Raw genomic sequence first — 26581 nt, forward strand, 5'->3', positions numbered from 1 at the left:
TCTGGTCCCATCATTTCATGGCAAATAGATGGGGAAACAGTGGAAACATTGGCTGACTTTATTTTTGGGGGCTCCAAAATCACTGCAGATGGTGACTGCAGCCATGAAATTAAAAGATGCTTACTCCTTGGAAGGAAAGTTATGACCAATCTAGATAGCATATTCAAAACCAGAGACATTACTTTGCCAACAAAGGTCCGTCTAGTCAAGGCTATGGTTTTTCCAGCGGTCATGTATGGATGTGAGAGTTGGACTGTGAAGAAGGCTGAGCACCGAAGAATTGATGCTTTTGAACTGTGGTGTTGGAGAAGACTCTTGAGAGTCCCTTGGACTGTAAGGAGATCCAACCAGTCCATTCTGAAGGAGATCAGCCCTGGGATTTCTTTGGAAGGAATGACGCTAAAGCTGAAACTCCAGTACTTTGGCCACCTCATGCGAAGAGTTGACTCACTGGAAAAGACTCTGATGATGGGAGGGATTGGGGGCAGGAGGAGAAGGGGATGGCAGAGGATGAGATGGCTGGATGGCATCACTGACTCGATGGACGTGAGTCTGAGTAAACTCCAGGAGTTGGTGATGGACAGGGAGGCGTGGCGTGCTGCGATTAATGGGGTCGCAAAGAGTCAGACACGACTGAGCAACTGAACTGAACTGAACTGAGGACTATACCGCCCTCTATCTGAAATCAGACAGAACAAAGGGCCTTGCAATCCATACTGCAGACCTGAATGCAGTGAACTCACATTCGGAAGATCTCTCATGTCATTGATGATAGACTCCAAAATGGATGACAATGTCACCATGGGGTCTGTCCGGCGCCGGTGAATGGACTTATGAGGTCTCTAAGGAGAAACAAAATATCAGAATGCTTCTTTAAATTAAAGAAAGAATACATTTGGAAACCTTGTAATGAGCAGTACATGTAATTCTCAGAGCAACGCCACAGTGAGAATTTAAGGCTGTATCAGGGCCATAGCTTAGAGGACAGGGGGAATTAATGAGAATCCCATCTAGTCAGAAAGCAGCAATGCAGATACTCACATTCAGATAGTCACAGTGAACAGTAGTTCCAACTCGCCGTTTCTTCTTGGGAGGAAGTTGCTGCTTAGGGAATTTGAGAACCAGAGATTTTCTGCGAACCTCATCTGCACTGTAATAATCATAACACTTTCATAGCATGCAGTCCATATTTCTAGCCCCCAGAAAAAAATCAACCACAAAGAAAAAGCCCAAAGTACCTGAGCATGAGCCTGGGGAGTAAAAAGCCAAACTAAATGCCAGACATCCACATCCTAAGGCTCAGATTGGGCAAGACCTCATAGTATCTCCAAATTAATAAAGAACTAGGCAAGCAACAAGTTCACCTCAGTTTCCTACTTGGAAGATAAAGGAACTAGGCTAAAGGAATTTCAAAAATCTTTCTATCTCGAACATTCTATCTCAGGATAAAAGGGCTAGGAAATTTAACTTATTCAGAATAGAAACAAGGGAAGACATTAAAGCTTGTTTGAAAAGAAAAACTAGGGACTTCCTTAATGGTCCAGTGGTTAGGACTCCATGCTTTCACTGCAGGAGGCATGGGTTCAATCCTTGGTTGGGGAACTAGGATCCTGGATGCCACACGGAGTGGCCGAAAAGAAGAGAAAAAACTAGTTTGAGTTTCCCTCAATTATTAAAAGCCCAACTACCTACTTCCCTTTAATCATATATCAAGATACTATATTTTCTTTTTCTAATGTGCTTCAAAACATTACTATAGATGTTGATAAATTAACAAGGATAGGAAAAAACTCTCAAATCTAAACAGAATAAATGAGTATAATCACATATTAAATTAAAAATTACATACTCAAAAAATAAATATATTTTGAATGTAATACCCTGACTGTACAACGTCAGTGGCATATAATCCAAGGACAACAAATTACAGAAAATATCTTGAATCTACTTTACATGTTTGTTATTGGTAGTAGTATGCGTGCTCAGTTGCTCAGTCATGTCTGACTCTTTGCGACCCCATGAACCGTAGCCCGCCAGGCTGCTCTGTGCATGGGATTTTCCAAGCAAGAATACTGGAGTAGATTGCCATTTCCTTCTCCAAATTCTCAAATTATGTTGCACATATCACAGGATGGGCAAATGTATAAATACACTGATGCTGGGAACCAAACAGGATATAAATATAAAACAGAAAAAGAATAAAACTTAATGATGTACAAATAGAGGTGATATAATGTTTTCATTGATTTTAATTAAATCAAGAACCTAAAAAGTGTGAGCTAAAAATAAAATGCAAACTATAGCTAAAAAGCAGAAAAAGACAAAGAATCTATAGATATAATTTGTATTGGAAGTATTAAATGAGGTTGTGACTTACAATATTTATATATTTCCTAGTTCTATCTACTAAGAACCTAGAAGCAGCGACATCTCAGTGCCAATGAGCATACCTAACACCTAGATATTGGTTCCAAAATACTATTCCCCAATAAAAGGAACCAGGACTCTCTGAGAAAGGGCTGATTCTGGGTTTGGGACAGAGAAATTTCAAGGAAAGCCTGACATCTAGTGCCAGAAAGCAAAGAAGTTTGCAAAATTTATAGGTTCATTTCAAAAGGACACAGGTTCTGGCTTGAAGGAATCAAATCTGGGACAATTTGGGCATTCAAATTAATAATGATGTTAACAAATTTTAATATATTATAGTTTACAAAACGAAGAATTTCAGAATCCATAGTAATATTCAAAAAAAGAGGGAGAAGTCCTGCTTTACAGAATGTCAGTTAGTATAAAGAATGATAGAATTAGAAAAACAATTAAGCAACCCCCTATGTAATAACTGAGTTAGGTAATGATCATCAATGGATGTTAAAACTATTGAGAGAAATATTGTAAGAGAACAGGATATTCACCCACAAATTAATTACAATGGGAAAAAAAATCTTTATTATAGAGGAATCTGAGTATTACCACTTTAATGAAATGATTAAAATACTGAGGAAACCTGACATTATATGCTTTCTCATGTGGTGCAGTAAATGCATAATATTACTTCTGCTGTAATCCTGCCAAATATAATCAATACAAAAACAGACATATCTAGAATGTGGAATATTTTATGAGACCATTGACCTGGACTCTTCAAAAAATTCAATGTCATGAAAAACAACGTGGGGAAGACAGTTCTACATTAAGAGAGATTCAAAATACTTAATGTTTGAACTGGAATTGGATCCTGAATGGAAGTAGGGTGTAGGCAATAAATAACATTGAGACAACTGGGGAAATTTGAATAAGGACTGAATATTAGATACTACTGAATTAATGTTAAATTTCTTAGGTGTAGTATCATGTTTATGCATGCTAGGTCACTTCAGTCATGTCTGACTCTTTGTGACCCCATGGACTACAGCCTGCCAGGCTCTACTATCTATGGGATTTTCCAGGCAAGAATATTGGAATGGGTTGTCATTTCCTTCTCCAAGTATCATGTTTGTTATGTCCTTATACTTTGGAGATGTGTGCTAAAGAATTTGAGAGCAATGTCATGATCCCTACAACTTCCAAATGTTTCAGCAAAAAAGAAAATGTTTTTGATATATAAAGATGAAACAAATGTGACAAATGTTAATGGTTGGTGAATTTAGAGAAAAAACATACTATATTATTACTTCAGCTTTTCTGTAGGTTTGCAATTTTCAAACTAAAAAGTTGGGGGTCATAAAAAAATAAAATAAAATGCCTGGAAAAAAAAAAGTTGGGAGGATTTTTTTTTAATTTAAAAACTTTTCTCATTGTACAACAGAAACCAATACAACATTGTAAAAAATGAATTAAAAAAAATAAAAACTTTTCTACTTGATTATCAAATTCTCTGACGACAAGGGCTAGGTAAGTATAAGTATAGTCTGTCTCCTCAATCTTTTTGGCTGGTCCATTATCAAAACATCTGAGACCAGGGACCTTACAAATATTACAAGTGCCTGGAATTAGAACAGGAAGAGCATCTAGTATATACCAGGTACTGTACTACTTGCTTTATATAGTCTCCTTCATTTTATCTTCATAGTTACCCTTGAAAGGGTGATTTTATTTTGTAAATAAGGCAACTAAGACTCAGAAAAGTTGAGTAGCATGCCCAAGGGCAAGTAGGTGGTGGAGCCTAATGAGTGCTTTACAAGACTGTAATTTCCATTACTGGCAACAATTACTGAGGAAAGTCCATTAAAGTTCCTATGTCCTCAGTTCCACTTCAGAGAACACGTCACATCCACCCCTGCCCCCCACCAATATTGCCAACCTCCAACAGATCTCTCCCACCGCTCTTACCTCTCAATTAGCTGTTTCCCTAGGACAATCTTGGTCCCTTCAACCTTGATAAGTTCCTCATTATCATTATGAATGACTGTCTTTTCCAACTCCTCCTCCTGCTCCTCTGTCATGGCAACAGGGTTGGAAGGGGGAGCATTTGTTTGATAATAAAGAGGGCAGAATTTGTTTGTTCTCATGTGCCCAATGGCACCACAAGCCCCACATTTCAGCTGTAAAAGGAAAAGTATCAACATGTCAGAGGTAAGCAGGCTTCTCCATGTTAGCTTTAAGAAATAACACAGAAGGCAGAAGAGAAACAAAGGCAGGCCCAGAACTTTTATTCTCACACACCTTTCAACCAGAAGCGACCGAACAAAAGTATATGTATGGAAATGACACATTAAAAACAAAATGAAATCCAGAGACTGAACATTACTTTAAAAATCAAGTGAGGAAGAAAAGGCAGAGGATTTTTAACCCAACTTAAGTTGTAAACTATGAAAACATTAAAAATGCAGAAGAAAGGCTATTGAAAGCCCAAGGTTGCATTCAGCAGCACAGGTAGCCAGAATGAGTATATTCTCAGTCTCAAGGAAAAGGCTTAATAATACTAAGTCTCTTGAAATTCTCTGGCAGTCAGTGGTTAGGACTCTGTGTTCTCACTGCAGAGAGCCTGGGTTCAATCCCTGGTCAGGGAACTAAGATCCCACAGGCAGTGAGTGTAGTGCAGCCAAAAAAAAAAAAAAAAAAAAAACACTCCACACACAAAACAGCCAAAACAACAACAAAACAAGTCTCCATCTTAGTTGTGCAATTGCCCTCACTGTCATCTGTAAAATGGAATCAATACTGTATCATATAATATCACATACAAGAAACATTAGAATACTTAATGAGCTCAGTACATGTTAACAGTTCACATTTGTTGAGAATTTTACCAGGTATAAAGTGCTTCCCATGTATTACATTCCTTAATACAATACCACTGTGATATAGGTATCATTTTAAAAAAGAAAAAACAGGTTGGAGAGGCTATGGTCACAGTTACTAAATGGCAGAACAAGAACCTGAACCCAGATCTTCTGTTTCCAAGTCCACGGCTCTTTCCACTGAACCACAGTTGCCCCATTTTGTGCTGCACGTTACATTGCACAGTGATACCTAAACTATGCAAAGCAACCTGTATTGTATGTTTTCTCAGTCACTGCTTTTAACACATGCAATTTAAAAACAAGATGTGTCTACATATGTACATAAATATACATGTCAAAAAAATCCACCACACCTGTCTCAACTCACAGAAAATATTTTCAATGGATGAAGCATAAAATGACACCCAATGACACCAGATTAAATCTGGTATTGTCAGTTCCAGTTGTAATAGCATTTATAACACCCAAGTGGCCACATCAGTTCAAACTAGCTTTCCATAATACTGCCTTCATTCCCAGTAAGGGAGGATGCCAAAAGCTAAAGGAAAAGGTATGCTTTCTTTCTCTGCTTTGTTAGTTATGATCACGTTACACTATACTTACTTTTAGGTCAGGACGCTCCTTCATTTTTTTGGGCTTCTTCTCAGGAGGACCCTTAAGCTTCTCCTTTTCCTGGTTTCGCTTAAGTCGTCTCAGTTGCTCTTGAATCCTCCGCCGTTCTTTTCGCATCTCTTCTCGATGTTGTTCATCAAAAAGGGCAAATTTTCGACTATATAAAGGGGAAAAAAATTCACGGATCCATAAGCGAACTTAAAACCAAGAAGACTGTACTGATAACAAACATCTCAGAACTAAAGTAATACTGAAACAAAAGGGGCTACATTGTATTCCTACTTACCCTGCTCATCAGTCTTCCATGTGCAGAGGGGTACCTCTCTCAGAATGAGGAGCCCTGAGGAGTCCCTAAGATTTTTGCCAACCAACAAACAAAAACACAAAGGACCCAGCAAACTGGGGATTCTCCCTGTGATCTGGCTCTGTTCAAACCCAAAGTTCTAAAGGCAAGATGGTTCTCAATTAACACAGATTTCCAGGGACAGCTGTGCAGAATCCTGTCACTAAAATTCAAGTATCCGTCCTCACCCACTTCCCCATCATTATCATTCTCCTTATCACACTGGCAAGTGGGGAGTCAAACTCACATGAATTCCTCGTCTTTTGTGGTCCGTATGCGCACATAGGCATCAATGACAGCTGGCTTTCGGACCGTCTCACAGCGAACATATTCTTTCCCCTCCTCATCTCGAAACGTGCGATAAATCTTGAGACAACGGCCAGTGGCAGAAGAATTAAGGCTTGTCACAGAAGCAGTGTCATCATCTCTGTGATTGTTTCCTGATGCTGCTGAGCCTGCTGCTGCAAGGAGAAAAAGATTTCCACACAGTCCCCCTACCACCAAAATGGCTATTTTCTTGGGGTTGAGTGGAGACCCAAAAACTCAACATGCCACAGAACTATTGTTCTATAGAAAGCATCAAAGTCACCACCAGCCCCAAGGATACACTAGTTGTCCTTTCCTGACTTCATTTTATCACTGTCAATGTTCCCATTTTTATAAGTACAGAAAGTTCTGAGAGGATCTCAAAGAAACACGTTTGTCATATGGAGGACAGCAGAGCAGTAGCTGTATTCTGATTTCTTTGAACCAATGCACAAATGGAAAGTCCAAGTAGGAAGTACTTGATGATCACACTATAGAAAAGCACCCAAGCACTGGGGATGACGGGGGTGGGGGCTAGGGTGTGGCAGGCAGAAATGACACCACAGAAAAACTCCAGGGTCTTAAGGCCTAGAGTATGCTTCTCAAACTTTAATATGAACGAACAGGAATCATCTGAGGATCATGTTAAAATACAGATTCTAATTCTGTATTTTGGAGTGAAACCTGATACTGCATTTCTAACAAGCTTCCACATGATGTAGACATTGCTGGTTCAAGACCACATTCGAGGAAAGGCTTTATCATATTTTTACAAAGTAGTCAGAACAACCAAATCACACAAAGCTTTTACAAAGGGAAAACAAAGGAAAGACTACTGTGAGTGTAGTCATTTAAAGCATTCATCTTCAGCCTTTATCCTCTCTCAGTATCTACATCCAAGTTCTCAATTGCCTGTTTGACATCTATACTGGGGAGTGTCATAAGGACCTCAAAATCCACATATTATACCTTTCCTTCTTAAACCTGCTTCTTTTTCTGAAATGTACTACCCTAATCAATGGTACCACCATCTTTACAGCAAGCCAGAGTGAAACCTTAACTTTGATCTCTCTCCTTTTTTCATTCCCAATGACCACATCTCAAACCAGTTCAGACTACAAGACCAAACGAGTCCTACCCCCTAATTGGAAATACGAGTCATCCACAGCCTCTGCCCTGGTTGCATAAATTTGTGTATTGTACTAAAGCAATAAAATCATTGTTTAACAGAAAAAAAAAAAAAAAAGACAAACCAGTTCAGGCCTTCATCATCCCCACCCTCAATTTATGCAATTTAGGGTTGGTGAGTTTAAACTCTTTTTAGAATCCAAGACTCCTCTGAGAATCTTCCAAAAGCCATGGATCTTCTCCTCAGAAAAAGTACACCTGTACAGACTTCTACATGTGATTTCAGAGGGTTCACGAACAACCCCCAAATTCATCCACGGATTTTGTATTAAAAACTCTTACCCTCTAGGATGAATGCCCAGAAAGCTCAAGTGATGTAGAGCACTGATAGCCCTGGTTTGGCCAGGCCTGATACAAACAAAGGCAGTAGCAGACTGGCAGCATCTCTTCAATTTGTGCCCCACAGACATACCTAGAGTCCAGTTTGCAGAATCTCTCTAATTCATCTATGGGCTTTTCTATACTCATGTCCTACTTCTCCTGCCTCCATCTTTACCTTAGTTATCAGTGAGCAGTTATTTACAATTTTTTGATCTTTCTTTTTTTTGTCTGTGTATCTGTAAAGTCACTACCCTCACCCAGTATCATCCTCTGTAGCTCCTTCCGTTCCTGCTCCTCCCGTTCACGTGACAGCTGAGAGCTGGTTTTCTTATTCTGCAACATGTTCTCTATGTTTTTTCCCATTTCCTCAAAATCACTGTCTTCAGCTGAGCTGCTATCTGTGTCAGTTGATAAGATTTCAGTTGATGATAAAACCCTAAAAAGACAAAATAATGTTAAATTAAAAAGGAGGGGAAACATAAGTTTTAAAAAAAGCTGAAAAAACAATTTTAGTTTAGGCAAGAGTAGGAAATTGAGAAATCAACCTTAAAAGAGAAATATTCAAAATCCACTAAAACATGGAACCCTGAACAGAAAAGCTCTACAAGTTTTCCTAGAAATTCAGTCAACGAGGCAAGTTCAAAATATGAAATAGTATAGCAACCTCTTTCAGAATTCTTGGAAAAAGCCTGAGAAACAACAAATCAGCATAGTAGTCATTTTTAATAGGGCATTATCATCCTCTAAACACTTAGCCTCCAAAAAACCCCCACAATCCCCTTTTACCACTGTAATGGCTGCCAGGCTCAAGCAGGCCACAAGATTTGCCATGGAACCTAACACTTCTTGCCACTGAAAACCTCTGCCAGGCCTGGATGGGAATGGAGTTTGGGGAAGAATGGATACATGTATATGTATGGCTGAGTCCTTTTGCTGTTCACCTGAAACTATCACAACATTGTTAATTAGCTATATCCCAATACAAAATTTAAAAAAGCAAAACAAACAAAAAAACAAAAACTTTGCCTATTGTTTTGAAGGGAGTAGGTACCACAGCATTATCATGAATAGATATCACCTGAAATCTCAGATACCTGACCACCTAGTCACATTTTTAGGTGACCTTCTCTCCCCTATAAAATAATGTCTGAGATCCCCTCCCCTTTCCAGCTTAGATCTTCTGCAGTACTAAAACAACACACTTGTTCTGCAGGTCAAAGATGCGCTGACATTCCTCTTTGTAACGCTCTTGATGCTCAGCCACAGAAAACCTTGATCCACGGGCAAATTTACTCATGGGTCCCTCTCCAGAGCGAGCTTGTTCTGTTGACATTGTGCGTACTACATCGATCACTTCCCAGCGGGACAACTTCTTAATCTACGAGAGACACACACACAAATCATTTGGAGATTTCAAAGGAAAAAACCAGTGCACATGGTTAGAAATCATATATGAAATGAGTCGCCAGTCCAGGTTCGATGCACGATACTGGATGCTTGGGGCTGGTGCTCTGGGACAACCCAGAGGGATGATATGGGGAGGAGGAGGAGGGAGGAGGGTTCAGGATGGGGAACACATGTATACCTGTGGCGGATTCATTTTGATATATGGCAAAACCAATACAATATTGTAAAGTTATAAAATAAAAAAAAAAAAAACTAACCATATCAGAAAAAAAAATAAAAATATAACTGAAGAGAAATCAGAAAAAAAAAAAAAAATCACCCAAGCAGGTTAGACAGAAAGCTTTGAGAAAGCTAACTCCTGAAGAAGTCTCTAAGATTCAGTCTATCACAACCTAAACGACAAAATCCTCCAGATAGTTCTTAATATCTGCCTCTAAGCTTTCCCCTCTCTATAAAGAGCCCCAGGGAGCCTCTAAGTTTTTCTCTTCCATGCCCACCTCTTCCTCAGGCACACCAAATTTACGTAGAAGTTGCTTGGCATTTTTCAGTGAAAGGCGACGGAGGTCTGCGTCTGTTCCTGTCACTGTCTTCTTCACTGGCTGAGGCTCTTTATCATCCTACCTCAGAAACAAAACAAGAAAGAATCCTAGTAAGCTGAACTCTTTATAGTAGGCACCTAAGATATACTGTTAACATTTCCATGGCTTCCCAGATCCCCATCCATTCATCTCCATTCTTTAACCTCTATTTCTTCCTCCCCTGATTTTTCACCTTCCAGATATTCAGTCTCACCTTCTGCTGTGTTGGTTTGTTTGGAATCTTCACATAGGAGAATCCTTCACCACACCCTGTGGGATCTGCCACCCCAGTCACCTCCAGGAGACACTTGCCCTTCATGGCAGCAATGAAAGCCCGTGTGGTGTTCCAAGGAGCAGTGCGAACCTGAAGTATGAAAAAGATTCAGGGGGTGGTGAAAAACATTTGCTCTATGTCTAGCCACACTTAGAAGGCGGGGATAATAACAATAATGTACAATCTGATGCTTTCTTAAACTGTTCACAGAGATCAATAGCTACATAAAGCTGCCCAGGACACAGCCTGTTCTTTTCTATGGTACTTAAATCATGATAATAAGTAAGAGGCCAAAGTCTCAGTCAGTCTAAGTAGGAATACATGGAAAAGTGGTACCCCCTCTTTAGCTCCACATCACTTGGGTTTGACTGAGAGTTCTCAAAGACAGTGTTGTCCCCACCCTCATGATTTTCAAAGAGTTAAGTTAGACTGATGACCACATTTGATTGTCTTATTGCTCAAACGCCTTCTTTAGAATGACCCATATACATACTCTCCCAATTAGATGATAAACATGCTCTACAAAGTACTGGCCCCAGTCTCAGTAGCAATAAACCAAAGTGTATTCCACCTCTGCCACAGGTTTGGTCAAAAAGACCTGTCCTCTCCTAGAACCCTAAATGGTGTTTACTGATCAAATAAAATAAGCAGGCAATTAAGAAAAGGGGAATGTGCTTGTCTAAACAGACAAGAAAAGGTATATGTTATATATATATATATATATATATATATATATATATATATATATATATATATATATAGCTTAGCTATAAAGTGGCCAATTCTCTATTCGAGATTCAATCTTGAAGGCCGTTCAAAAGAATCTTTCATTTCGGAAATTCTGACATCCACTTATTGTTCACTCCAACCTCAAAAGTACAGTACATACAACAATGATTCTTTACTCACTCTGCCTGACCTCACTGACAAGCATTCACTCATTTAACAAATATTTATTGAATATCTACACATCAAGCACTACTTTCTCAAGGGCCTAATGTCAGTGAGGGAAAGACAAATAAACCAACCAAATTCAATACTGCATGATCAGTGCCATGATAGGAAAGTAAAAAGTGCTATATGTATACAAAGAAGGAAAGGATGGTGATCCAATCTGAATGAAGGGTGGGAGTGAGGGCAAGAGTCAGGGAAAGCTTCCAAAAGAATATAACTTGCAGATGAAGGTCAGATGATAGAGGAGGGGAGAGGAAAATATTCTAGGCAGAGGGAATAACAGTTGCAAAAGCCTAGAAAGCAGCAGAAATAAATTTAGGGAACTGAATGAACTTTAGTATGTTTGGAGCTTAAGAGTATAAGATGGTCAGTGACAGATGAGAGGAGATGAGAGCTATATTACAAGACCAAAATCACACAGAGCCTTGTGAATCATGTTACGGATTACTTCCTAAAACAAATGAGGACCCACAGGAAGTCCTTGAGCAAGAGTGATATGATCAAACTTTTGTTTTAAAAGATCAATTAATTTTTTGACAAACAGTACTAGAATAACTGGACATTCCTATGCAAAAAGATGAACCTTAATCTAAACATCTTGCACCCTAAACAAAAATTAACTCAAAATGGATCTAAACCTAAAATCTAAAACAGTAAAACCTTTAGAAGAAAATAAGAATAAATCTTTGCAACTTTGAATTAGATAAAATTTTTGACCTGACACAAAATCCGTAAGCATCAAAGGAGAAGGTTTACAAGTTAGACTTCTGCTCTTCATAAGACACTGCTAAGATAATTAAAAGACAAGCCTTAGATTGGGAGAAAATCTTTGTAAATCATATACCTGATAAAGGACTGGGACCCAGAATATATAAAGAACTCTCAAAATTCAAGAAGAAAACAAGTAACTAATTAAAAATAAGAATGGGCAAGAGATAAATAGATCCTCAACCAAAGAAGATTACTGGATGATAAGCACATAGAAAGATGCTCAACATCTTTAGCTATTTGGAAATGCAAATTAAAACTGCAATGACACACCCACTATAGGTGGGCAATAATATAATAAATGGGAAATAACAAATGTCGACAAGGATGTGGAAAAACTGGAATGCTCATACACTGCTAGTAGGAATGTAAATGGTGTAGCCACTGTGGAAAAGTCTGGCAGTTCCTCCAAAGGTAAAACAGAGCTACCATACAATCCAGCAATTCCACTTCTAAATATTTACCCAAGGAAAAAAAAAAAACAACATATGTCCATATAAAGATATATACATGGATATTCATAGCAGTTTTATTCACAATAGCCAAAATCTGGGAACAACCAAAATGTCCTTTGACAGGTGATCAAACAAACTGTGGTACATCCATACTATGGAATATTATACAGCAATAAGAGTGAAAGTGAAAGTGAAGTCGTGTCCGGCTCTTTGCGACCCCATGGACTGTAGTCTACCAGGCTCCTCCCTCCATGGGATTCTCCAGGCAAGAGTACTGGAGTGGGTTGCCATTTCCTTCTCCAGGGGATCTTCCCAATCCAGGGATCGAACCTGGGTCTCCTGCATTCCAGGCAGACGCTTTAACCTCTGAGCCACCAGGGAAGCCCAGCTTTAATACACACAACCACCTGGATGAATCTCAGCATAATTAGAGTGAAGAACACAGACAAGAAAGAATGTACACTTTTAACAAATGGTACTGGGAAAACAGAATACTCACATACAAAATAATAAAGATGAACCTTTACTTTACACCATATACAAAAATTAATTCAAAATGAGTCAAAGACCGAAATGTAAGAACTAAAAATGTAAAACTCTTAGAAGAAAAAAAAAAAAAAAACAGAGAAAAAGCTTCCTGACGCTGGATTTGGCAGTGATTTCTTAGATGTGGAACCAAGAGCATAGGGACAAAAGTAAAATTAGGTAAACTGAACTAGACTACATCAAAATGTAAAATTTCTCTGCATCAAAGGACATGACAAAGTGAAAGGCAACCTACACAATGAGAGAAAATATTTGTATAACATACACCTGAAAAGATGTTAACATCTAGAATATGTAACTCCTACAACTAACTCAATCACAAAAACCAAACAACCCAATTCAAAAATGAGCAAAGGACTTGAATACACGTTTCTCAAAATAAGACATACAAACTGCCAACAAGCACATGAAAAGATTCTATCAGGGAAATGCAAACTGAAACACCACCAAGATACTACCTCACACCCATTGAGATGAGTACTTTTCAAAAAAAAACAATAAATAACAAATGCTGCTTAAAGTGTGAGAAAACTGGAACCCTTATACATCATTGACAAGATGTAAAACAGTGCAGATGCTTTGGAAAACATTATGGAGGCTCCTCGAAACACTGAAAATAGAACCACCATATGATCTAGTAATTCCATTTCTGGGTACATATGCAAAAGAATTGAAAGCAGGGTCTTGAAGAGATACTTGCATGCCCTTGTTCACAGCAGCACTATTCACAACAGCCAAGATGTGGAAATAATACAAATGTCCATCAATGGACAAATGGATAACCAAAACAATATTCCATGGTTTGTGTGTGTGTACATATATACCAGAGAATATTACTCAGCATAAAAGAGGAAAGAAATTCTGATATATGCTACAACATGAATGAGTATTAAGAATATTATGCCAAATGAAATAAATCAGTGACATAAAAACAAATACTGTATGATTCCACTTAGGCGAAGTACCTAGAGTAGTAAAATTCATAGGGACAGAAAGTAGAATGGTGGTTGCAGGGGGTTGGGGGAGGGAAAAAGGGGGAATTACTATTTAATGAGTAATCAAGTTTCAGTTTTGCAAGATGAAAAGAGTTCTGGAAATTGGCTGAATAGTGTGAATGTACTTTAACACTATTGACTACACACATAAAGGTTTGATGATAAATTTTATGTTACATGTATTTTACCACAATTAAAAAAAGAGTACATAATATAACTGTATGATTCCATTTATCTAAAACACTAAAAAATACAAACTAATCTGTGACAGAAAGCAGATCAATGGGTGTCAGGGGACAGGGAGAGTTAGCGAGAAAGGAGGAGAGGGGAGAAAGGGATTTTAAAGAGGCACAAACTTGTGGAGGTGACAGATACACTCATTATCTTGTCATGACAATTTCACAGGTATAAACATGCATCAAAACGCACCAAATAGTACACTTTAAACATGTGCCATTTACTGTATGTCAATCATCTCAATAAGCCTGTTTTTTTTAAGGATAAATGGGATGTACTAATAAAGATTAAAATCTCACCTCATCATCAATCTTCATCTGGAAATCTTCCTCATTTTCCTCTTCTGGAGCAAAAAAGGATTTCTCACCATAGCCAGCATCCTGGAAGAGGACAAATCCGTGTGTAAGTCAATCGATAAATTGGAAAATGCAAAGCACAAGTTTCACCAAATACCAAGTACAGAACACCAATGCACAGTTTTGCATAGAAAATGGAGTCTGTAAAGTCTTAGGTATACCTATCACCACTCTACACCCTTAAGCTAACATATGTGGATAGTTAAGGCCCCATGAGGAAGCTGAATAGAGATGTTCATTAACTCCGTGGGACACAACTGTGCTGTCCCACCCCAGCTAGATCTTTCCTATTTTGGCCTAATAAGGACATTATCCTTCTCCAAACTACATGTCCAGCACCATCAGCATCTCTGCCCACCTGGAAGGCTATGGAAAACAACTAAGAAGCACTTTCCTTGCTTATACACCTGTCTTACAAAGAATAGAGATTAAAGCCATCACCCAAATGAATGAGCAACCATTTTCAAAGCAAAACACTAAGTCCCTCACTAAGCCTTCCCCCTGGTATTTATCTACAATGTAGTTTACCCCAGAACTGGTATACATGGAGTACCTTATACAGTTTGACTTTTGAAATAATTAGTAATAATCTAGTATGCATCATTCCTAAGCTAGTGAGAAAAGTTCTTCACCCTCATCTCTCTGAAAAACACCCACAGGCATAGGTGGTGCCTAAAAGGAAAGTGTTCACCTTCAGTCGCTGCTCTGCAGCTATCATGCTGTAATAAGCACAGCACTGCTCTGGAGACACCATAGCCCTGATCTCCTCTTCAGTTGGTAAACGAAAATCAGACTTCAGCACCCACCAGTTTGAATCCATGCCTAGAACAGATAAGAGAAAATGAGACCATTCGGAACTCCAAAGGCCCTTTCATTGCCATTAACAGGGATACCAAACCAAGACTGAACCAGGCAATGTCCCAGAAGGTATCAGACTTAGCCAGTCTGAATGTCTGGCCAAGAAAAGCCCTGCTGCTAGGTTTCCTGCATCTAAGACATCAACAATCAAACTCAATTTCCTGACTGGCAAAATTAAATTACCAATCAGAGCCTCCATAATTAGAAGATTTGCTACCTCCTTTTGATGACTTCAATTTTTTTTTCTATTTTATTAGTTGTATGCTTTTCCTTTAACTGGAAGCCTTAATCCTTTCTTGGAAAGAGGCAGAGAAACATAATCAGTCAACTGAGGACCTGTGCGTTTGAAGTCAGCGCAGAGCTTTAGCCTCTTCCGAATGCTGCTTTCTGAGTGAGAAGGAAAGGCTTTTTTTATATCTTCCATTCGGATCCGTCGTGGGCGATCTTTACTCTTCCAGAACAGGCGATAAATAAAAACCTGCTCAACATACCAAATTTTTTTTATTTGGCAAAATAAGGATAAAATTCCTCACCAGGGTCCCTTCCCCTGCTAAGCCCATAATATGTTTTATCTTCCCTGATATGACCCCAAATCCAAATATCCTTTTATGTACATCTAGACCCCCTCCGTATCCTCTCATTCTTACCTGGAGAAAGTCTCGAATATGAGTATTGGCCCTTTTGGAGTTGGGCCCAGGAACTTCAAACAAAGGGCACTGCTGGCCAACCACAAAAATATCCACTAATTCTCGAATATAGTAACCTTGTCTTGTGCGAATGATAAGGAAGTCAGTTTCTGGCATCTTATGAAGATAAATTGGAGCACGAAAAAGGTTGTTCTCAAATGCCTAACAAAAATAAAAACACAAAAGTAATATAAGAGAAGCCCTGGAAATTTAGTAAACTCATGAGAATGGAAAATCAAGCTTGTTGGCTCTCCATCCCCATTATGCCATCTAAGGTCTACTGAGTAACATAAATTAAAATATGGAATATCAAATGGGATTAGACAGATAATTTTTTACCCATTGGTCACCTTTAAGATTCAGTAGTGGGGAAACTATAGGATTTGACACTATAGATGACACTGGCTGTGCTAGCTCATTGTATGATGTCAGATAAGTTACTTAATATCTATGAGCTCAATTTTCCTCATCTACAAAATGGAGATACTTAAAACTCCTATACTCACAGGATTACTATGAAGATTACATCTGAAAATCACTTTATAATCTAAAAAGTACCATACTGCTTATCCTAGATCCCAGCAGAGCCCCTGACATAATATGTGAAATCAAAACATTTGTTAAATAAATTAATTTAAAAAACAACTAATGAATTAGAAACTATGCTTAAAAAAGACAAACTAAAGATGCAGGACAGAAACATTTGAGCTTGTTTAAGTGGCAGCCGGATGAGGATCAAACTGTCATTAAGAACCTGTCGTTAAGATTCTAAAGAAAGACTTCTCAAAAAAATCAGAAAAGTAGACAGAAAGAGGGAGGATCCAATACGTAGGTGTGGAAAGAAAATTCTAAATGTGGAAAAAGAGTCACGGGGGAAGATGAAAAAGGATATCTGAGAGACTACAAAAGTAGCCACAAAAGGGTAGGAACTGGTAGAAAACTTCAACAGAAAGTTATAGGGACAGGAACTCTAGCAACAGTGTAAGGTGATACTCAAAATCTGGTGGAAATGGACTATAGATGCAAAGGATTAAAAAAATGTGCTTTGTAGATGCTTTAAGAGAGTAAGCAATAGAAACAATGGGATAAAGTAGGTATAAGAACAGTTAAATTGGTTAAGATTGCCAAGGGAAATAAACTGGGGAGGGAGTGAGGGGGAAACAAGGTAGTAGAGTGCTAAAGATTTCCTCACATCATTCGTGGACCTCTATACCCTCCCTTAACAAAGTATGTAAAAGCTAGGTTACCAGAAGGCATTTCTATACCCATCAGAACAGAGAGGGGAAAAACCATTTCACTATAGCTGGGGTGTGGTTCAATACTCAAAACACACCAATCTTACACATACAAATTAAACATTCATAAATTAACTATAGTAAATTATTAATCCAGTTGACTTCCCTATGCTACCCAGATGTTTTTGGACTTCTTACCACTATGTATTTCCAAAAGACTATTTAAAATTTAACTTATAGAATAACATAATAAGGAGCCAGTTTTAATAAAAAGATGCAAAAACAAATTTTTGGATTATAATAATTTTTAGCTTATATTGTTCTTTCCCATACTTTAGTTAAACAGTGTCTCAATCAAACAGAATTGGTTCTTTCTGGGCTGACTAGCTCATCTGCCAATTTCCTTAGGAAAAAGTTATAGCAGGAAATAATTCCTCACCTGCAGCAATTGTCCAGGATGGAGTGAGCCTAGAAAAGGAGATGTATGGCAGTAAACAGTTTCTCCATATTTACAATCTGGGGCTCCGGGATCTTTTCCGGGTTTCTATAAGGAATGCAACAGACCCAGTTACTATCCCAGAACATAATCAATAAGCCTAAATAAAACATTCCATGAGCACAGCATTCTACTAATATTACTAACTGCAAAACATATACCATTCCTTTCTCCCAATAAATTTCTAGTATTAAAAAAAATATATGTATGTTCACATATGGTTGCTGAATATTTAACTACAATTATTTATTAACAACAAAGATTTTTCTGAGAAGACTCACCCGCTTATAGTAGTTTTTTATCTTGGTTGCCATGCCAACTTGCATCATTAATGGTCCGTTTTCCTCACTATATTCTGCAAGAATAAGATCTCCATCTTTGCCTGTGAGGTCCTGAGGTGTGCGCATGAAAAACATCTCTCCACCACCTGAAGCTTGCCTCTCTTGTTCTCTCATCTGCCGAGAACAAGGAGAATATGGTACAGCTACTGACAGGACAATAATTACACACAGTGATATTGTTCATTGAGACATCAAAAACTTTACTTGCTTTTTTTTCCTATTTTATTGCAAAAATGTTTATGCATAAAGTCAAAACTATGAACACTTATTATCCCACCACTTATATATTACTTTATATTTTACCATATTTGTTTTAGCTATAACTATCAATAGATTTTGCTGAAACCTTTTTCCTTTTTTTCTTTTTGGCTAAGCTGGGTCTTGGTTGCTGTGCACAGGCTTTCTCTAGCTACAGTGAGTGGGGACTACTCCTTCACTGTGGTGTGTGGGCTTCTCATTGTGGGTGACTTCTCTTGTTGCAGAACACTGGCCCTAGAACATGCAGGCTTCAGTAGTTCTGCACAGGCTTAGCAACTCTGTGGGATATGGTATCTTTCCAGACCAGGGATTCAACCCATGTCCCCTGCATTGGCAGGTGGATTCTCAACTACTGGGCCATCAGGGTAGTCCATGAACCATTTTTTAAAGTTGAAGTTATCATGACATTTTACTTTATTTTCACATGCCATGCATCTCCCAAGAATAAGGACATTCTCCTAAATAACCACAATAATATTTTATCACTTCTAAGAAGATAGACAATTTCCTAAAAGCATCTAATATCCAGTCCATCTCCCCCATTTGTATTCCAATGCCTTTTATAGCTCTTTTTTTTTTCCTAACCAAGATTCAATCATACCTTTGCCTTCTTTTTGATGTGCTTTAGCAAGGGTTGGACTGAGTGGGGACCTGGCTGAGATAGTGCCCCAAAAGAGTACTTCTTCAGAGGTGGGCGATGGAACTGCCGGAGTTTGATGGGCCCCATGTGGGTAGGAAAGAAGGGTTGCCGTAATTCCACAGCAGGAATTGAATGCTAAGATAGAAATATAAGGGTTCAAATTGAACTCCAGTCAAAGAAAGATTTACTCATGTCTACACCAAAACAAAGCAGTGGTTCACATTCACCACAGAAAAAAAAAAACACTACTTTTACCTGAATAATATTTCCTCCAAAGGTGCCTCGAAGACCCTGTTGCTTAGGGTAGTAATATTCATCATTGGAGAGATTCCATGGATCTTTCACTTCTGGTTGAGACATGTTCTAATGACAAGTTATCAAATAAACCTTAGTCAGACTACCCTTCTTCATTACCTTTCTTTGTTCTTCTAAACACCAAATCCCTTTTCCCTTCACAGACCTGCTGTGGTTCCTCCTTGATGACTCCTGTTTTCCCTAACAGAATTCGACTCTTCTTCAGAGATGATTCCTTCTTACTCTCCTTGGAGGGAGAGTTAGAAGTAGCCTCTTCCTTCTCATCCGGAATTTCTAAGGAGGAAACAAGTCACCCTGGAGTTGTTATCCCTGAAGATTCAACTTTCCTACTGACACCTTTACAATTCCTAACCAGATTTTCATCTCCCCCAAGACCACTTCTAGTCCAACCAATCAAACTACACTCCTGACATCTCCAAGGTACTACTTTCCAACATTTCTACATTATGAGTTTTCCCTAAAACAATACACAATATTAGAAACTGACAGCCACAACTTTGCTGTCTCAAACTGCTATCTAGAAGCTTCCAGTCTTGACCTTCCCAACCCTTCTGATTGCCTCTTGCCCGCTGACATTAGGACAGCAAGCTATCAGTTATGGAGAAGGAACACTGACCCAACCAGTACCATACCCAAAATGAGGTTCTCATCATTGGGATCAAGTGTCAAAATAGGAGGCTCCAAGAACCGGGGCATGGCCTGAGCATCCCAAATGATATTGTCCTCCCAACGTCCATATACCAGCTCCTCATTGTCAATGGGAAAAATGGAGTACCAAGGCTTGTCATCATCCAGCGTTGCTGCAAAACCTAGTCAAAACACGAGGAAAGAATAAACAAAACATTTCATGCTCCCTTCAATTCTAGCAAAGGGAAAAGGAGTAAACGCTAGTAGTTACTCATGTAGCTACTGAAAAAGAACCTATTGGAAACAATGTATTTCTCACTGTTAAAAAATGTTGCAGACAACAATGTTCACTGCAGTATTTTTTATAATAGTCAAAATTTAAACAACCAAATATTTAACATAGGACTGATTAAACAAATTATGGTAATAAATAATACGATAAGATATGCTAACAATAAATGTGATGAAGTATATTTAAAATACAATAGTAACTAAAAATTATGAAGATATCCATATATGACTACTATGTAACCAACAGTGTTTCTACATAGAATGGAAGGAAAAAAGAAAAAAATTATTTGTTATATTTAAAAAATAAGACATTTTTGGTTTTCCACTGAATTACAAAAGAAATCCACATTAACACAAGAAAATTTGGAAAAGACAGAAAAGATATAAAGAAAACCGCACAGCTATCTGTGATCTTACAAACTAGAAAGAACCACTGTGAATCTCATGGTATTTTCCCTTTCAGGAAATTTTCTGTTTATATAGTGTGCATATCTAGGCTTTTTTTTTCCATTTAAAATGAGTTTCCCATGTCATTTAACATTTTTATGAAGAATTTTAAATAACATAAAATAACATTAAGTAAAAAGCACAACACATAAAACTGTACCTCTAGGAATAAGCTCAGCTACATACACATACAGGATAGAACACTGAAAGCATAGTACACCAAAAAGGTAGAGCTGATAGTCTCTAGAATTACCAGTTATTTTTGACACTGCATTGTATTTTCAAAGTTTTCTACATTAAGCATAGCATACCTTTTTTTGTGTGTGCGTATGTATTTAAGGAGCGAAAAAGCAAATTCTAGAATGATAAAGGGGCCTTTGGAAACAAAAGTAGACTATAAAGTTAAAAGCATTATTATATCTCAGAAATATTTTTAACTTTAAAGTACTTTTCACATTTTTTTAATGAGAAATCAGAGTCCATCCTAGCTCATTAACAGTGTAAAAAAAATTACAGACTAGAATCAGGGCTCAGATCTAAAACATTTCACTGTCCCTCAGCAGCAAAGATCACAGCTAAGCTTACTTAGAATGACTGAGGTGAAGGGCAGGGTGCTGGACACAGTGGGCACAGATGCAAACCTTGTTGAACATTGTAAGCCATGGCATTCCTAGTCATGCTGGAAGGAAGCCAGCCTGCCAGGCTAGCACGCTGTGGTTTTGTCCCCTTGTGTTTAACATCCTCCCCATCCCAGATGATATCATCCTCCCAATGCAGCTGTGTCACCATTAGGAAGTTTTCATCAGCCAGAAGATCGGTGCCACTGCTTTCCTCAGGTATCCTGTATTCCTACAGAAGTAGGGGAAGAACAACAAATCTCTGAATGGTCACTGGCCAGAGTTCCCACTTCAAATCCCACAGCAGATAAATCAGATACATCAAATGTGGTCCTGACTTGAGAGACACACACCTGATAATGAAGGAATACCTGCCTCCTCCCACTCCTAGTCTGGCACAACACTCATTTCACAAACAAGAATCCTTGCAATAGGGCCAAGTTGCCAGGGCGATATACCGCACCAAACAAAAGGTTTTGACACCTCAATCTCCCACCAAAGAAACCCTACTCAGTGTCTCCCCAATTGAAAAGTAAAGTAATACTGATAGGGCTCTGGGCACAGTGATTCCTTTCTTACATACCGTGTTGCTTACATCCGCCATTCTACATTTCATCACAGGTTCCTGTTCCATCTTTCTTAGTTTGAAGCCATAGTCAAACCCACTGCCATCTTCAGGGACACCCAGCATATCATACCACAGTCGAGCAGGCCCATAACGCCACTCAGCCACTCTTGGTTTGGTGTCTGTCACTTTATCTGTATCCCCAGTTGACTGGGAAAACTTGGATTCCACAGGTGCCATCATTGTGATCTGTAACAGAACAAAGTAGAAGGGGAGGTAGACATCCTGATCCCAGATGCCCTAAGGCTATAGGGAGTTAATGGGCAGGAGGGGGAACTTAGAGAATCCATAAGGATGATTCTTGAACAGGACTGGGGTTAAATGCAAACAATGGAGGTGTATCATGGCACACTCTGCCTATCATTCAACTTTCCTATTCACCAGTATATCACCATCTGCCTGCCCAAAATACTTCTCTATTACAACAGGGAAGGGATAGCTACTGGGACTGAAATCATGACTACTTAATGATAACAGGCACAGGACACTAAGGTGTTACTTTCAATTTAGACATAAGCTAGGAAGAACTCATTTGTTGCCCTCCTGGGTCTTAATTCCAGATCTCTATTTTGCCTACTTCATCATCAGAGAGACACTGCTCTGGAGGTGGTGGTGGGGCATAGTCATAGTTCCACAAAGATTTCTGGTTGACTTCTGATTCTACTGAGCACTCCGTCTCCTGGATCTGCTCTTCCTGTATCAGTTCACGGTGTTTCTTCTTCCTCTTTCTCCGAGCACTGCGCCAAACAGATGGGACATTCTTTCCTGGTCCAAAAAGACGTAGGAAGCGTAACACCTAGAACACAAAACATGTTTCTATGTAAGAGACCCAATGTCAGATAAGAAGACAGTAGCTCTGAGCTAGAACTCCTTTGAGAAGTCTACTCAACTGTGAGGGAGGGATCAAGAAATGCCGAACTCAGATTTACAACACCAACCAAGAAAGTAAAGTATTCCTTAATAATTTGGACTAGTTCTTTTAAGAGGGAAAGGACAATTCCTAATGAGAACTATATAAATCACATGTATTAATATGATCAAGGCATAAAACTTAAAAAAAGACCCAATACAATATCACTGAATAAGGAAACCTTTACTTTCTGCTCATTCTATATTCAATATCTCAACAAAACTCAGTATTTACAAGAGGGCAGTGGTTTGGAATGCAGGCATTCTCCACCAAAAGTACCTTCCCAGGACGAAATTCTGGGAAAAGTTCCGTGACACTCGGCAACAGCTTGGTGGCATCGTGCTGCATAATCCCAGCCAATGGTAGGGTCAGCTTTCCATCCTCAGATTCTGTCTGTGCTGCTTCCTGAGGTCCCATCTCAGATTCTGAGTCAGAGGAACTACTGAAGTCCACTTTCTCTGAGGCCAAAGAGGAAGGGGCAATGATGGAGGGCAAGATGATGCCTTCTCCATCTTCAGACACTGCAACAAGGAAGAGAAACCCCTTTGGCATGTAACTGTGAGCATATTTCCTCAAATTCAGCCAACACCCACTCTAGGCTTAAGCATGGCTCAATGGCAGGGGATACAGTTCTAAGCACCCAGATTACTAGGTATGCAACCCGGAAAACTCATTCCAACTCATTATCTCCCACCATCCACAACTCACCTTGTACCTGGTACCCTGGGGTTGTGATGAGAGAAAACAAACACTATTACTACATTTACTACTTTCTATATTAGGTTAAAGAAATGTGACCAATAGAAAAATTACATAACACTTTTATACCAATCAGGCCTTTTCATGCCCGATTCAGGAACCCATAAACTGGAAACATTTAAGCCCACAGGGTAACCATGAAATTATTTAGCATAAAACAAGATCTAAGACACAAAGTTACCAAATGCTATTTAGCCTGCAGACTAAAAAGGAAAGGGCTTAAAACTCTACTAGGAGACATGTAGGTTGACATAAGCCTCAAAACACTAGAGATCAAAGACACTGCTCTTCCCCAACCTTCTAGCCTAGAACAGGATGACTTACCACAGTTGCAGACATAGGAATAGGTGAGATAAGTCCCTGACTTTGAAATCTCTGAATCTGACAGCTGGCTGTAAATGATTTATACCCATTCTAGGTACCTTCTCATTTAATCATTTTTTTAAAGAGAACCATCTAGACAGGTAGTTTCCAAATACCAGTACACATCAGTTGCATCAGAAATTACTTGAGGAAATTCTGTGAAATCCCTGGGCTCTACCCCAGATCTTCTGGATCAGATAGATTCTCCAGGGGTGAGAGCCAGAAACCTGCAATTTTTTGAAGACTTGAGGTGACTATGATGGGCAGTCAGATTTGAGAACCACATCAACCTAAACTACTTTTTCTTGAGCCCATGTTAAAATACTGTTGTCAAATGTTTTAAATTTTACCTTTAACACTGAAATTTAAAAATTGTATGAATCGCTTATAGAAGTTGTATCATTTCCTAGCGGCTTAATCTGAATAGCCCCCTATGAGCATGCCAAAAATCTGGACCAGAAATAGAACTTGCTCCTTAGATAAAAGTAAGTAAGTCTCTACTTACCACCAGCAATTGCATCCTGGTCCTTATCCTTTTTCACTGGTCCTGGAGGTGGAGGTGGAGGAGGCATCAACTTGCAATCAATGTCTTCACAATCAGCATCATAGTCATCCTCATCATAATCTAATAAAACCAAGAAAGTGAGTTCAATATCCAGAATGTCACACAACAACCTTGAGCTCCCTTGTCACTCAATATTTTAAAGCATCATATGAAGAACTATGCAGATTCCTTGAGAACACACAAGAGGTACAGCTTCTGCCTTCAGAAAGAGATGACAATGTATCGCCAAATGCTGTAACACTATGTATATCTCATACAGGAATTTAGGGAGCCCCCAAGAACTGTTTATTAATAAAACCTCTGCTCTTTCTCCTGGTCAAACCCTGTTTCTTTTCAACCTGCTCAACCTCATAATTAAATTTAACAATCTTCTTTCTCTGTCAGTTTAAAACTGGACTTTCTTCTCATCTTCCTAGTCTTTGACACTTTTTCTGTCTGACTTCTGTAGCCTGTTATTCCTTCCACTAACCTTCAACCACTGAATTCTTCATTCCCTTTCTCAAGAATTGCCTTTATCTAGACTAAATCCAAACCTCTATGCCTTGCCCTGACTTAGCCTCTCTACAATTGTACTGCATGTTCTGCTGCCTAAAGGTTTTCCATTCAGCTATTCAACAATTATACTTCACTATCACACTGAAATATCCTTCAACTCTTTTAAATTCCCTTTTGTTACTATCAATACCACCTCCATCCTCATTTTCCCAGCTTATGATTTTAGCCTCCTGTCTCCTTCATCAATCTCTTACACCCAACACATCTTTTCCAATAAATCATTAATAACAGTCATTAGGCAACTTCTATTCATTGAGCTCCAGGTATTATGTGCCAGGTATTCTTAGTTATTTATCTATAATCCTCCCAGTAATGCTACAAAGCAGAAATTATTCTGAGCTACAGAAGTTAAGTGACTTCCTTAGGGTCATATAATTTTAAGTGACAAAGTCAGAATTTAAGCCTGGTTTAACAACAGTGTCTTTCCAACACACTTCCTCACTTACCAAGTCCTACTGATGTTTTATCAGCAACTCTAAAGTCTGACCCTGCCTATCATTTTCCACAACTGTCACCCTACTCCAGACCTTGGTAACTTTTGGTAACTTTACATCTAGCTCACAAAAACAGTCTCTCAGTTAGTTGGCCTCTTTATCCTTTTCCTTTATTATTTTCGGCTGCAGAGTCTGATGTTTGTGTGGGCCTTCTCTAGTTGCAGCACACGGGCTTATCACTGTGGTAGCTTTTCTCATCCTGAAGCAGGCTCTAGGCATGCAGGCTCCAGAGAAAGAGGGCTTCAATAGCTGTGGCATGTGGGCTTACTTGCCCCAAGGCATGCGGGATCTTAGTTCCCTGACTAGGGATCAAACCCATGTTCCCTGAATTGGCAGGTGGATTCTTCATTGCTGAACCACCAGGGAAGTCCCCCTCTACCCTTTTCCTAATCAAAATCCCAAAGCAACAAGTATCCCTTTTCATTTTCATTTAGGAAGGGAAGACAAGCAACATTTAAGGAGCTCCTACCATGACACTGTTCTATGTAGGTGATTTCATACCATGTGATAATGAACTTAAATTCCCACCAAAGTCTTATTAATGAGGTAAATATTAACACACATAAACAGACAAGAAAATTGAGGGATTATTACAGCATGAAACTCCAAGTAATGTGTACATAAAGGTGCTGTCTAACTGCTCTATGGGCGACTTCCCTGGTGGTACAGTGGTTAAGAAACCTGCCTTCCTAGATCAGAAGATTCAATATAGTGAAAATGAGTATACTACCCAAAGCAATCTATAGATTCAATGCAATCCCTATCAAGCTACCACTGGTATTTTTCACAGAACTAGATCAAATAATTTCACAATTTGAATGGAAATACAAAAAAACTCGAATAGCCAAAGCAATCTTGAGAAAGAATGGAACTGGAGGAATCAACCTGCCTGACTTCAGCTCCGATTTTCAGGGAA

General features: G+C 38.8%; 1 protein-coding gene and 1 non-coding gene across 9 annotated transcripts in view; both read right to left on the reverse strand.

Annotated features, from left to right (window-relative positions):
- TAF1 (TATA-box binding protein associated factor 1) overlaps positions 1-26581 on the reverse strand; it is a 108297-nt gene that overhangs the window by 77665 nt on the left and 4051 nt on the right. For 5 of the 8 annotated variants that reach the window (XM_055565223.1, XM_055565224.1, XM_055565220.1 and 2 more), the window contains exons 4-27: positions 24557-24676; positions 23209-23450; positions 22597-22815; positions 21978-22208; positions 21419-21626; positions 20045-20221; positions 19558-19685; positions 19353-19460; positions 19059-19232; positions 18140-18313; positions 17802-17906; positions 16089-16289; positions 15778-15919; positions 15275-15405; positions 14527-14607; positions 10213-10362; positions 9918-10037; positions 9216-9391; positions 8271-8449; positions 6446-6659; positions 5847-6012; positions 4330-4541; positions 1042-1150; positions 744-842 (exon numbers count right to left, since the gene is read on the reverse strand). In XM_055565223.1, coding sequence (XP_055421198.1) covers positions 744-842; positions 1042-1150; positions 4330-4541; positions 5847-6012; positions 6446-6659; positions 8271-8449; positions 9216-9391; positions 9918-10037; positions 10213-10362; positions 14527-14607; positions 15275-15405; positions 15778-15919; positions 16089-16289; positions 17802-17906; positions 18140-18313; positions 19059-19232; positions 19353-19460; positions 19558-19685; positions 20045-20221; positions 21419-21626; positions 21978-22208; positions 22597-22815; positions 23209-23450; positions 24557-24676 — 3866 coding nt within the window. The remainder of the gene's footprint in view (positions 1-743; positions 843-1041; positions 1151-4329; positions 4542-5846; positions 6013-6445; positions 6660-8270; positions 8450-9215; positions 9392-9917; positions 10038-10212; positions 10363-14526; positions 14608-15274; positions 15406-15777; positions 15920-16088; positions 16290-17801; positions 17907-18139; positions 18314-19058; positions 19233-19352; positions 19461-19557; positions 19686-20044; positions 20222-21418; positions 21627-21977; positions 22209-22596; positions 22816-23208; positions 23451-24556; positions 24677-26581) is intronic. The other 3 variants (XM_055565222.1, XM_055565227.1, XM_055565221.1) reach the window with 2 other exon arrangements.
- Positions 12759-12830, reverse strand: TRNAS-GGA (transfer RNA serine (anticodon GGA)). The gene has a single exon. It is a non-coding gene; the product is annotated as a tRNA-Ser (tRNA).

Source organism: Bubalus kerabau, chromosome X (assembly GCF_029407905.1).
Source record: "Bubalus kerabau isolate K-KA32 ecotype Philippines breed swamp buffalo chromosome X, PCC_UOA_SB_1v2, whole genome shotgun sequence".
NCBI lineage: Eukaryota > Metazoa > Chordata > Mammalia > Artiodactyla > Bovidae > Bubalus > Bubalus kerabau.